The sequence below is a fragment of the Typopeltis vanoorti genome, chromosome 1, assembly GCF_054136105.1.
Source record: "Typopeltis vanoorti isolate ZY-2024b chromosome 1, IOZ_Tvanoo_1.0, whole genome shotgun sequence".
Taxonomy (NCBI): domain Eukaryota; kingdom Metazoa; phylum Arthropoda; class Arachnida; order Uropygi; family Thelyphonidae; genus Typopeltis; species Typopeltis vanoorti.
This window is the reverse complement of record NC_143549.1, coordinates 189,600,548-189,613,591: the sequence shown is the minus strand read 5'-3', so window position 1 is coordinate 189,613,591 and position 13,044 is coordinate 189,600,548. Positions and strand designations below refer to the sequence as shown.

The 13,044-nt window shown below is 35.7% G+C and overlaps 1 protein-coding gene across 2 annotated transcripts in view; it reads right to left on the bottom strand.

The window, feature by feature from the left end:
• LOC150110719 (uncharacterized) overlaps nucleotides 1–13,044 on the bottom strand; it is a 487,651-nt gene that overhangs the window by 406,717 nt on the left and 67,890 nt on the right. For both annotated transcript variants that reach the window (XM_090400398.1, XM_090400407.1), the window contains exon 4: nucleotides 11,907–11,978. In XM_090400398.1, the coding sequence (XP_090256524.1) occupies nucleotides 11,907–11,978 (72 nt within the window). The remainder of the gene's footprint in view (nucleotides 1–11,906; nucleotides 11,979–13,044) is intronic.

Below are 13,044 nucleotides of genomic sequence, written 5' to 3'. Positions count from 1 at the left end.
TTTGCGTTGCAGTTGGATGAAAGCCACAATATTTCAAATAATGCTAATTTGCTAGCTTTTGTGCGATATGAACACGAAAATAAAGTTTGTGAAGACTTTTTGTTCTGTGAATCGTTACCTCTTCATACAACTGCTGAAGCCCTTTTCAAAGTTGTCAATGACTTCATAACTACAAATAAACTTCAATGGGAAAAATGTGTAGGTATCAGCACAGGTGGTGCTCAGGCAATGTCGGGAATACATAAAGGTTTGGTCGCAAGTATCCAGAAAGTTGCACCTCTTGTGAAATGGACACATTGTTGTATACGCTGCGAAGTACTAGCTACACACCATATGGCCTCCAAAATGAAAACCATTCTAGATGAGGCAGTAAAAATTGTCAATTTTATTAAAGCCCGTCCTCTTAATAGCTGGTTATTTTCTGCACTTTGTAATGAAATAGGAAATGATCACAAACACTTATTATTGTACTCAGAAATCTGATGGCTGTCCCGAGGTAAGGTTCTGATGCAGTTGTTTGAGCTTCGTGACGAAGTATGGTTGTTCCTCATAAACTCCAAATTTGAGTTAACACACTATTTAAATGATTTCACATGGCTCTCATCTCTTGCTTACTTGGCAGACATTTTTAACATCTTAAATACTCTTAACTCGAGCCTTCAAGGTACATCTGTGACCATGTTTTCTGTGCAAGAAACAGCAACAATCAAGAAGTTAAATTTGTAGTGCAACCATATCGAGAAAGGAAAATACAATTCCTTTCACATGATGAGTGATTTCATCGATTTCAGTGAACAACCCCTTTCTAGTGATGTTGCTGAAAGTATGATTGAACATATGAGGTCATTGGCATCTCAACTAAGTCTGTATTTTCTGCTTTGTCCTGAAAAAAACGACTGGATGAAAACTCTCTTTCTAGACTCGGAATATGAACTTCCTTCTGTCAAAGCAGAACAACTTATCGAGTTCTCCTGTGATTCAATGTTCAAAATGCTGTTTCCTTTGTTACCGTTACTGGAGTTTTGGTTCCATCTGTTTACCCTGAAATTTCCAAAAGGGCTGTAAGACATCTACAGCCATTTGCCACTACATATCTGTGTGAGACAACATTTTCTCATCTTGTATATATGAAAAACAAATACAGGAACAGAGTTAACGTTCCTGTATTTGTGTATGGGCATTGGCTAATAATAATCGCTGACAAGCTATATCTTGTCTTAATCCATCTAATAGGTTCCAAATGCTTGGGTGACTACTCAATGAAACAATGAGTTTAAGGCATTGTGAAAACCTTCACAATGCCTTAAACTCATTGTTTAAACAATTAAACAATTTGTAGTCTTAGGACATCTCTCAGCAGCAGCAGCCTCAAAATGATTCCATATTCTAATTGGAAAGAGAGGTGATGTTCCTGCAACTCATTCGATGTAGGTTGAGAAGAAATATGTGAGAACTTCATTGCAGTTATCCTCATCTGGAAATGTGGCAGCTAGTTGGTCAAAGACAGTTCTTACATCTGTTATTGGCACAAAGGAGAGAGCAGGTAGGGACTTCAGTTTCAACTTCATGTCAATATCAGACTCGTACACTTCCTTTAAACCAACACTGTTGATCTTCCTAATAACACTCTGGCAAAGGTGAAAGTAGCACCCTTTTACTTCTGCTTGTGGAAAAGCAACTTGAGTAGCAGACATACATGATTTTTCAAAGTCCAGCAGAATCTTTTGGGGTGTTATATTGGGCACCAATTGTTGCAATATGGTAAACATTCTGTTGTATGTATCCATATTCTTTTTTTGCAAAAGAAAATAAATACATGGAGGATATGAATTGCCAATCTTAGCATGCCATGTATACAGCTGAAAAAAACATGCTAGGTGCTTTATCAAATGTTCTGTCTCCATAAATGACATCCTTGTCTAATTCTGAGAGCAGATCATCATTCCCAATTGCCAATATTCTTTCTGGGTCATCAGCTCCCGTATCATACAAAATGAGGTCAGCATACTTCTCTAGGATAGGAAAATCAGTTGTAGCTGGATTGGGAATATAAGTAGTTTCTTTATGTTTAAAAAGACTTCGCGTGAGTGAGGATTGCTTTGGTAAGTGTTCCAAAACATCCCTATTCACTTCTGATAAAATATTTCCCATAACATTCCTCGGAGTTGCACCAACTGCCTTCATGTCTTGCTTCATCCTAGCCTTTAAAATGAGGATTAGAATCATGGCAGTGTGTTGTGGGACCTCTCCAATGATATTTTCTTCCAGTGTCCTCAAGAATGCCCTGCATGTGGTGGCAAAGTAGACTCTGCATCTCCAGGTAATCACTCCACTCTCGTTTTCCCTATATTTGGTATATTCATATCCTTGGTACAGTAGAACTTGATTTCCTTTCTGTGTCAGTGAAAATTCCATGATAATAGATCTGTTAAAAAATAAATTTATTATTAATTTTATATTCAAGCTTTGTCATAGTACTAAACTAACTAGTAAATTATATGGGCAGATAAGTAACTGCCGATATGATAATAAATGCGTATGAATGCTTACCTTGTGAATAAATTGTATGTCTACAGTGAATATGTGGAAGATGGATCACCCTTTTATTCTGGCAAACTGACAATACAATTGCTAAGACATTTTCACAACAAAAATTTAAATGTCACGCGAAATATCTAACAGAAGATGCAAAAGGACACTAAGTAAACGTGTTATATTGCAAACTTACTAGAAACTGCATTAGGGGCGTTGAGTGAAAGGGTACCTATTCCTGGTAAGCCACTCAGTTCTTAAGTATCCCTGTAATCACTTAGTGTTCTTGGAAATGTAGGCACACAGTTTATTTGTATTTTTGCTAGAACGAAAATGTTTCATCCCATTATTCCATCTGGATAAGTTTTGACAAAACCGATAAGGAGCCATGGGGGGGGGGTCGTGAAGAACTTGCTCATTTAAATGTTGTAGAACTATACATTGATGTTTTTATGCCGAATGGACAACCTGCAGTGATTAAAAATCTATACAACATATAGATACGACAATAATAAATAATAATAATAATAATAATAAAATAATAAATGTTTTATCTTTCTCCTGTTCTAATTTGTCATGGTTCTATTTGTCATAGTTCTGTTTCTTTGCTGTTCTGTTCGGTCACAGTTCTGTTCTTTCATGTTCTGTTTCTTCATATTCTGTACTTTCATGGAACCAATCATTTATATGTATGCTCTTACATTTTCTGTAGTTTGCACACAAAATAAATAAATCAGATCATACAAATTTTTTGCCTTCTCTTATATGACTACCCCAAACAAAGGCATGTTTTGCTGTTCTGATGACTGATCCATATAGCCAGCAATTTTTCCATTTTCTCACTTGCATTAGATCGCGATTTCTTACTCTGGTCACAATAAGATTCATGAACGATTAAACACTCTTATGAATTGTATCAACATTGTCACGAATGGTTCTTACTCCAGAATCTCAATTTATATGTATGCTCTTACATTTTCTGTAGTTTGCACACAAAATAAATAAATCAGATCATACAAATTTTTTGCCTTCTCTTATATGATTACCCCAAACAAAAAGCTAGTCATAAATTGCTTAACTATTGACTGCCACCATTTATTTATTTCTACTAGATCTTATGTATGTTCTCACACTCTATAGTCCAACAAATTTATTTGTTTTACGACTGCTCCAGTTAGACTATGTATTAAGTGCGAGATTATAAGATTTTTAAATTAAAGACAAAGCAGATATTGTTAGCTCTCATGGAAAGGCTTAGACGTTGGTTATGCATTTTCACTATATTATTTCAGGAAATTACAACGTACTAGGATATACATTAAAATAAATTTTAATATATTTCTATATTTCGGCAACGTCACGCTGCCATTTTCAAGAACTTAGGTACAAGATACGTGCACGCAGGCACAGCAAAACAATAAATGAGGAAGAAGTATGAAGCTATTATTTCTCCTAAAGTCCTGATGGTGCCCTCTAGTGGGCAATGTTGGTATTCTTGGGCAATTGGGCTGAAGGTCTTCTGATGTAGGTTTCCCAAATTTGAGGAAGTCTCATGCAGCCAAATTTGTTGAGGTTTGGCTCATTTCTTAAGGCTGAAGCTGATTCTATGAAAAGCCTTTCATATCTGTATTTGCTACGGTGTATTATCCTGGATTTTTTCCACCGTATTCTATGGCAGGTATCCAGAGCATGGTCAGCAAGACCAGAGTGGCTGTATTGGTGAAACCGGATGTAGTCCTTGTGTTCTGAAATTCTGATATTTGCTGTCCTGCCTGTTTGGCCGAAGTAGGACAGCTTACAGCTGCAAGGGACCTGGTACACACCAGGTAGGTCTAGGGGGGGGAGAGGTTGGTCTTTTGTTGAGCGGATAAGGGATGCCAATTTTTTATATGGTTTGTAACAAGAAGTTAAGTTATGTTTTTTAAGATTTTTGTGATTTTTTCTGAGGTGCCTCGGATATAGGGTATGGTGATGGATTTAGAGTAATCCTTGTTGTGAGGGGGAGGGGGGGGTTGCGGTTTACTGGTTTTAATATTTTTTGGATTTTTTTTTTTTTGGGGGGAGGGGGGTAGCCATTGGCTGAGAACGTGTTGAGGATGTGGTTTAGTTCTGTGGTTAGGGCATTGTCATTCGAGCAGATAAGTTTAGCCGTGTTGTGTAGTGTCTTAATGACTCCATATTGTTGTGAGGAGGGGGTGGGATTGTTGGTGAATGTATCTGCCGTTATGGGTGGGTTTTCTATATACTGAGAAAACCAAGGTTCCATCAGGCTGGCGGGTGACTAGTGTGTCTAAGAACGGAATGCAGTTGTTTTTTTTTTGTTTTTTTTTCCTCTTCCAGGGTGAATTTGATTCTGGGGTGTTGGTTGTTTAAGTGTGTTAAGAAGGAGAGGAGTGCATCGGAGCCATGTGGCCAAATAGTGAATACATCATCTACATAGCGAACTCTGCCCCACAAAAACCAACCATTTGGCTTCGCTATGTAGATGATGTATTCGCTATTTGGCCACATGGCTCCGATGCACTCCTCTCCTTCTTAACACACTTAAACAACCAACACCCCAGAATCAAATTCACCCTGGAACAGAAAACCCACCCATAATGGCAGATACATTCACCAACAATCCCCCCCCCCCCCTCACAACAATATAGAGTCATTAAGACACTACACAACAGGGCTAAACTTATCTGCTCGAATGACAATGCCCTAACCACAGAACTAAACCACATCCTCAACACGTTCTCAGCCAATGGCTACCCCCCCCCAAAAAAAAAAAAATCCAAAAAATATTAAAACCAGTAAACTGCAACCCCCCCCCCTCCCCCTCACAACAAGGATTACTCTAAATCCATCACCATACCCTATATCCGAGGCACCTCAGAAAAAATCACAAAAATCTTAAAAAACATAACTTAACTTCTTGTTATAAACCATATAAAAAATTGGCATCCCTTATCCGCTCAACAAAAGACCAACCTCTCCTCCCCCCCCCAGACCTACCTGGTGTGTACCAGGTCCCTTGCAGCTGTAAGCTGTCCTACTTCGGCCAAACAGGCAGGACAGCAAATATCAGAATTTCAGAACACAAGGACTACATCCGGTTTCACCAATACAGGCATTGCTGACCATGCTCTGGATACCTGCCATAGAATACTGTGGAAAAAAGCCAGGATAATACACCGTAGCAAATACAGATATGAAAGGCTTTTCATAGAATCAGCTTCAGCCTTAAGAAACGAGCCAAACCTCAACAAATTTGGCTGCATGAGACTTCCTCAAATTTGGGAAACCTACATCAGAAGACCTTCAGCCCCAATCGCCCAAGAATACCAACATTGCCCACTAGAGGGCACCATCAGGACTTTAGGAGAAATAATAGCTTCATACTTCTTCCTCATTTATAGTTTTGCTGTGCCTGCGTGCACGTATCTTGTACCTAAGTTCTTGAAAATGGCAGCGTGACGTTGCCGAAATATAGAAATATATTAAAATTTATTTTAATGTATATCCTAGTACGTTGTAATTTCCTGAAATAATATAGTGAAAAAAAGATATTGTTAGCATGCTTATGTTAATCTTTACCTTCAATTAGTCGTGGCTTGATTATTGATCACTTAAGCTTAATCTCATGCAGGTTCAAAATTTTTGGGATAGTGCATTGACAGAATCAGTCAATCAGTGAGCAACAATGTGTTGCTCACAAACCATTTAATTAAATCAAAAAGGAATATTTAGGCAGTCTGATCCACATTAACACATACACACACACACAGTTCAAAACAATTAGGGGATCCTGTTCATTATGTTGAATTTTTTTCTTGACAATTATTCATAAGACTATTACACTTTTTTTATAATCTTTGTCAAGTAGCTTTATTTTATCCTCCTCCATGTTTCGCCAATCTTTTTCTATTGGCATCCTCAGGGAATACAAACTAGTAAGCTAAAATGAAGGTTACAGACTAGGTTATAACTGATAGTTCTAATTCATACAAAAAATTGGTATTGTGCATGTCTCGTTAACGTGATTTATTCGTTATGGCTCATTACGTAATTCTTATGAAAGTTCATTTCTTTGATGTTTAATGATCTGATAAAAGTTTTCCAAATTTCTAGTAAAATTAGACCTTGATTCTTGTTTAGGTTTTCAGTTTTACGGGCGACTGTAGCTGCTTCTTTATATAATATACCTTGCTCATGTGGTATTAGTTACGTAGGTCAGACCTCTAGAAGCTTTGAAACGAGAAAGAAAAAACACATAGGATATGTCAGAAATAACAGACAAGACATTTCAGGCCTTTCATGCCACTTTGTCTCTACTAACCATCACATTGAGTGGGATAAGAGCCTTATGCCATACATAGAAGATAACTACCATTCAAGAACCTTTAAAGAAGCAGCTACAGTCGCCCGTAAAACTGAAAACCTAAACAAGAATCAAGGTCTAATTTTACCAGAAATTTGGAAAACTTTTATCAGATCATTAAACATCAAAGAAATGAACTTTCATAACAATTACGTAATGAGCCATAACGAATAAATCACGTTAACGAGACACGCACAATACCAATTTTTTGTATGAATTAGAACTATCAGTTATAACCGTATGTAACCTTCATTTTAGCTTACTAGTTTGTATTCCCTGAGGATGCCAATAGAAAAAGATTGGCGAAACATGGAGGAGGATAAAATAAAGCTACTTGACAAAGATTATAAAAAAAGTGTAATAGTCTTACAATTAGGGGATATTTTAGTTTCTGTCAGATAATTATAAATTTCTGCAGACAATTATAACTATTGGGTACTTTATACATGAATAAATATTTCTTACTTATGGATAGGGTGTAACTGATATTGTTTAAATAATCAATATTTATTACAAATTATGTTAAATTTGTAATAAATTTTGTTTATTTTAAATTTATGTTAAATATACCAAGTGGGACCATAAAACAAATGAAGAAATCTTACAATCCCTAAAAATCAAACCAATTAATTACTACATGAGACAGTATAAACAAAAATGGCTAGAACATTTAAATCGAATGGACAACAGCAGACTACCAAAAATATTATACAGATACAAAATAAGTGGAAAAAGAAGAATCGGAAGACCAAGAAAGAGATGGCATGAGACCGGAACAGGCCACATGGCCTATATTCCATGATAGGAAGAAGAAGATGTTAAATTTGTAAATTATTTTTATAACTTTATAATTTACAAGAAAACCAAAATATCCCATAATTATTTTGAGCAGTATATATACACAATAGCATTACAAGTCTTTGTTAATTTCAATTCTTCATGATTCAGGCTTAGTTCTATGTTTCTTCCCTTAAAATTAAATCACAATCTGGAATATCCTGCTAGTCATACATGCACAACTGAAAATAAATCATACCTTAATTTAGCATTATCTAGTACAGTATTCTTCTTGCTCTTACAATGATTAATTATACACAGTTGAGATTAAGACACACCTTGAGTAAGCTTATTTCAATATTAACCTACACAATCTTATTGTATCCATAAGTAGACACATCTGATGTACATTTTTGCTTGGAAATATCACATATATATGATATTATATGATTACAATTCTTGTTCAGCACTGCCTTTTACATGAATCTTTTTCCCTGCACAAAACTGCTCTTTTTTGTCCTTCTTTCCTTCTGCTGGCTTGTTTTTGACCTACCACCAAATGTCTTCTTTGTTCGAGTTGTTGATTATTCTATGCCCTCAGGACCCTTAACATGGTGGCAATGTGCAGTTCCTTCCTAGAGAGACATTCTGACAATCAACACAATATTTCGCATGGCGGTGGATCCAGGTAGGAGAAGACTGAGAAACCTCAGACCTACAATGCTTCTCTTTCGATTACTGACAATGGACCTCGTGGCGGCAGATCCAGGTAAGAGAAAATTGAGAAACCTAAGACTTACAACAAATTCCTTTCGATTACTGAAAGCAGACTTCACGTGGCAGCGGACCTAAGACAAAGTCCTTCTCACTGTTTTGCCTTATAAAGGCCCAAATTTCATTGTATTCATGTGCTTCCATATATGGTCACATATTGACATCCGACTATGATGACGTCATACTTTGTACGTCTTTTGAAATTGCCATATATGGACATGGGTTAACAGCATTACATAATGACATCATGCACCACATTATTTTAACAAAGGCCCATGGTTAAGTTATTACAAATGCAAGATTATTACAGACAAAAACTGACATTTATTTAAGCACAATTTCCTTAGAAAAACATGTAAAAACAAACATGATAAGTTACATATCATAAGAGATTTTACATCTTCACCTCTACCAAACTGATTCAGAACATCCAACTTTATCTCTAAAGAATGGGATTTCCTAGGCCTTTTCTTTATTTGGTTTTATTCACTTTTTCTTTTCACTCTCAGTTTCCATTGTTTTTCTTCTGTCAGACATCTTGCTCAAAGGGGAGCAGAGGTCATTTACAGATAAAGACAATATTGCAGGAACCAATAAGGCTGTGGATACACAAAATGGAGATTGAGCTACTGACAACAAGGAAGCAAGGCAGATGGACAGAAGCTTCCACTCCTTGGATAGGAAACAGCAATTTTCCTTGTCTAAAAATGCACATAACGAAAGTGCTTATAATGAGAGTTATCTGTATGTTCCTTCATCTTGAGAGGATTATAGTGACATCTAAAGAAAGGCAGGTCTTCTGGCACTAGTGTTCTCCTCCTCCAACTCTCATTTAAATGATCAAAGCAAATCTGCTAATATTCCACTAAAGCACCCACAGTATGCCTCCTGTGATCTTTCATCAGGACATCAGAAAAATACTGAATAGCCTTGATACTAGTAAATCTAGAACTAACAGCCATCCTGTATTGCCTTAGCAGTCATACTCATCTGGCATCTTTCCAATAGCACCAAAGCAAGCTTTTATCCAACCTGTTCCTAAAAAGGAATGAAAAAGAATACATACCAAGCTTTTTTTGGTGCAAAAAGCAAGGATGTGATATGTTTATGCGAGGATCTTGGTTGGTAAGCAGAGTATCAAAAATGAGGGTGTCCAGGAAATAAGATATATTATGTTATGATAGCATTAATATTTGCTAAATTATCCCTCCTCTTCCCCACTAGCCTTTATGAGTGGATTGCCAGCTTCCTGTTTCAGGTTCAGTTGCCAGCTTCGGTTCCTCTGTCATTCACTGTGTGTTGTAACAGATGATTCCCCTCCCCTCTCTCTCACACACACTCTCCTTCAAATTGCTTTTCTAATGACACTCATTTCTATATTTCTATAGGTATTTCCATGAAATACTTATAGAAAATATCTATACCTATATACCTATAATTTCGTTTCTATGATATTATGGGACATGGTCAGAGATTGTTTGGGAGAGGCAATATCACCACATATAAGAATAATTATGGAAGGAAGTTTTCCTTCCATAATTATTCTTTCTCTTACTTGCTATACAGAAAAAAAAAAAAAAAAAAAAACTATATTGTATTTATATTTGGCCTGCTTAGCTAATTTTCTATCATAATGTGATTTGGCTTTTCTTACTATACTAGTCACCCTTCTTGTATGTGCTCTGTATTGATTATGAGCATGCTGATCACCTTTTTGTTTATATTCCTTCCATGATGCTTTCTTTATTTATACTTCCTGCTTTATATCGCTACTCATCCATTTAATCTCTACTTGGTTTATCTTCCTGAACCTAGATATGTGGTGATATTACCTCTCCCAAACAATCTCTGACCATGTCCCATAACAACACCATTCTTTCCTTGTAGCTTTTTAATGCCATGGCACTGTTCTAAACTACCACCTAGGTTTGTCAGAATCAACAGCTTTATAGTTCCACATAAACCCTTTCTTGACTGAGAATTCTACATGTTAAGCAACCTCCCAGAACAAGATTGCATGGTCACTTTTCCCGATCAAAGGTAGAGTTGCTCCCGTAGTTATGGATAGATCTTCTGAAGCTATTACCAAATTCAACACTCTTAAACCCCTAATTCTCCTCCATTGCATGCTTTGAGTAATTATCTATTAATTTATATATAACTAACTTAAAAGCAGAATTGCATCTGAGATTTTCAGTATTATTAAGATAGTTTACAAACAAAAGTTAACCAGAAACATTCAACCTAGCATGCATACTGTATATTGAAAACATAAAAATGCATCCACCTTACATGGAGAGGACGTAATATAACATTAAGAGAACTCCTGTTTGAAGGGAAATGCTGAGGCACTGTCACATTATAAACTAATTACTTAATTCATGGTATTTTTGCCAAGAGTTGCTTTATTATTTCAAATAATGTGATTGCATAACAGAATGTGAACATACATACTGCACATATGTACTGTGAGCATAAGCATGGTGGTCCAAGCCACCAATAAATAAGCATGTGTTGACTAATTGTCTACTGCCTTATTATAAACATTTTTATATTAAATTATCCTTCAACATTGACTATGATAAAAGGAAAAGTGAAACAGTGAGTGCCAATAATAAAAATAAATTAGAAGTTATCACTTTAAAGCAAAAAACATAAATTAATTAAAAGATATGAGTGTGGTGATAAGAAAGGCAAAAACTGCATATAATTTTGGACTGAATGAGGCAACAGTGAGAAAGAACTCTTGCCTCATTCAGTAAATGTTTGGGGAATTATTAAACTTATATTCAGAAGAATTGAGTGATAATGACCTCATTAACATCAATGAACAATATACATACAAATAAATACATACAAATTGTTTTCAGCTGTTGAAACTTCAAAACAACAGCATATAGATATTGACCCTAATCTTGATCATTGTATGTAATTCTGCCAGAATATAGACAAAGTTATCAGTGCAAAGTACCTTGTTAATATTTATCATAATTTTCTTTTAAACAAACTTTATTAATTTTAAATATTTTAAAAGAATTTTATTATCCTTTATAGTAAAATCTGCAGAAAAAACGATAAAACCAAATGTCTTTTTTTAAAAAAAAATTTCGCAGGATATAGTAACTATGTACAATGAGGGATTCCTGTACTAGGAATATTTTCAAAAGAAAGGCAGGAGAAAAATAGACCGTCCATATAAGCTGATAAGAGTATGGTGCAAGGAACAGAAGAGAGAATTTTTGCATTTGAGGGGGGGGGGGGGGAAGAGATGAGAGCTGAGTGAAATGCACTGTTGGAAGTGTTCAGAATGAGTTTAAGCCACAGTGTGACATATATTACTAGTTCAGTGAGACTTCTGACAATGAGTCTACTAACCACACGAAAATCTGATGTGTTAATAATAATATAACATAGCCACAAACTTTAATGAAATATTAGCATGTTTTAAATAACTTACCAACAAATAAAATCCACTTGCAGTTTCCAGGAGATTTGTCAGGTGACTCTGAGAAAAGCCATGATTTAAGTTCTGCAAGAAAGTTAGGATAGAAAAAGTAATTCCATATATATACATATAAGCTATTTTAAAAATAACACTGAAGTATTGTTTAAAATGCAGTATACATTAATGTACATAACTCAGTATAACAAAGCTCTATATAGAATTCCCAAGCTATTTATTTAAAAGTCTCATTTCTTTGGCCTACAATTTCTGAAAATTCCTGTGGATCCTATAATTACAGCAGAATTTAGTGCAGATGCAAAAAATTGTAAGCCAAACACTGCTTATCTATCCACTTTCAAGCTAAGCTAAATATCTAGTTTAGTATACTTTCAATGAATTGAAATGAAATTATTACCGTATTTTTCGATAGACAATGCACACTCCCAACAACATGATAATAAAGTAATATCTATTAATATTTCCATATCGCTCTCTCTCTCTTTCTCTCTCTGTGTGTGTGTGTGTGTGTTGTGTGTTTGTTTGTTACAAGAGTATTTGAACAGGTTGGTGCTTTGGGCTGAAGACTGGAGATGCCGTTTCAATGTTGCTAAGTGTAAATAAAGTTATGCACTTTGGCCAGAGAAGATAAAATAAAGCATACCATACTGGAAAAACTTTGCTTCAGTAGGTGGAGGAAGTAAAGGATTTGAGCATCTTGGTAGATAGGAACTGAAGTTCAGAGGAAACACTGCAAAAGTTATAAGGGTTACCCAAAAAATATGTATGTATGTATATATATATACACACACACACGCACGCATGCACACGTGCGTGCGTGCGTGCGATTTAATAGTTCAAAGTCTGCCTTGTTTAAACTCAATTAGCAACAAGACAGTAAGAAAATAAGTTTTAAGCACAGTTAACATAAATACTGAGCAGAAGTCCAGTGATACTATACACCTAATAATATCAAAAGAGAACAAGATAAAAGACAAATGGAAGCTGCAGAAAGGAAGTTCCTACGACTGCTTGCAAGCCTCCATAGCTCAGTCAGTATAAACTGAGTTATGAAGTAAAGCCCTTCGGTCAGAAAGACATGGGTTCATTTCCCATCAGTGACATGAGGAACCTTCATCTGGTCTCTTTCAAC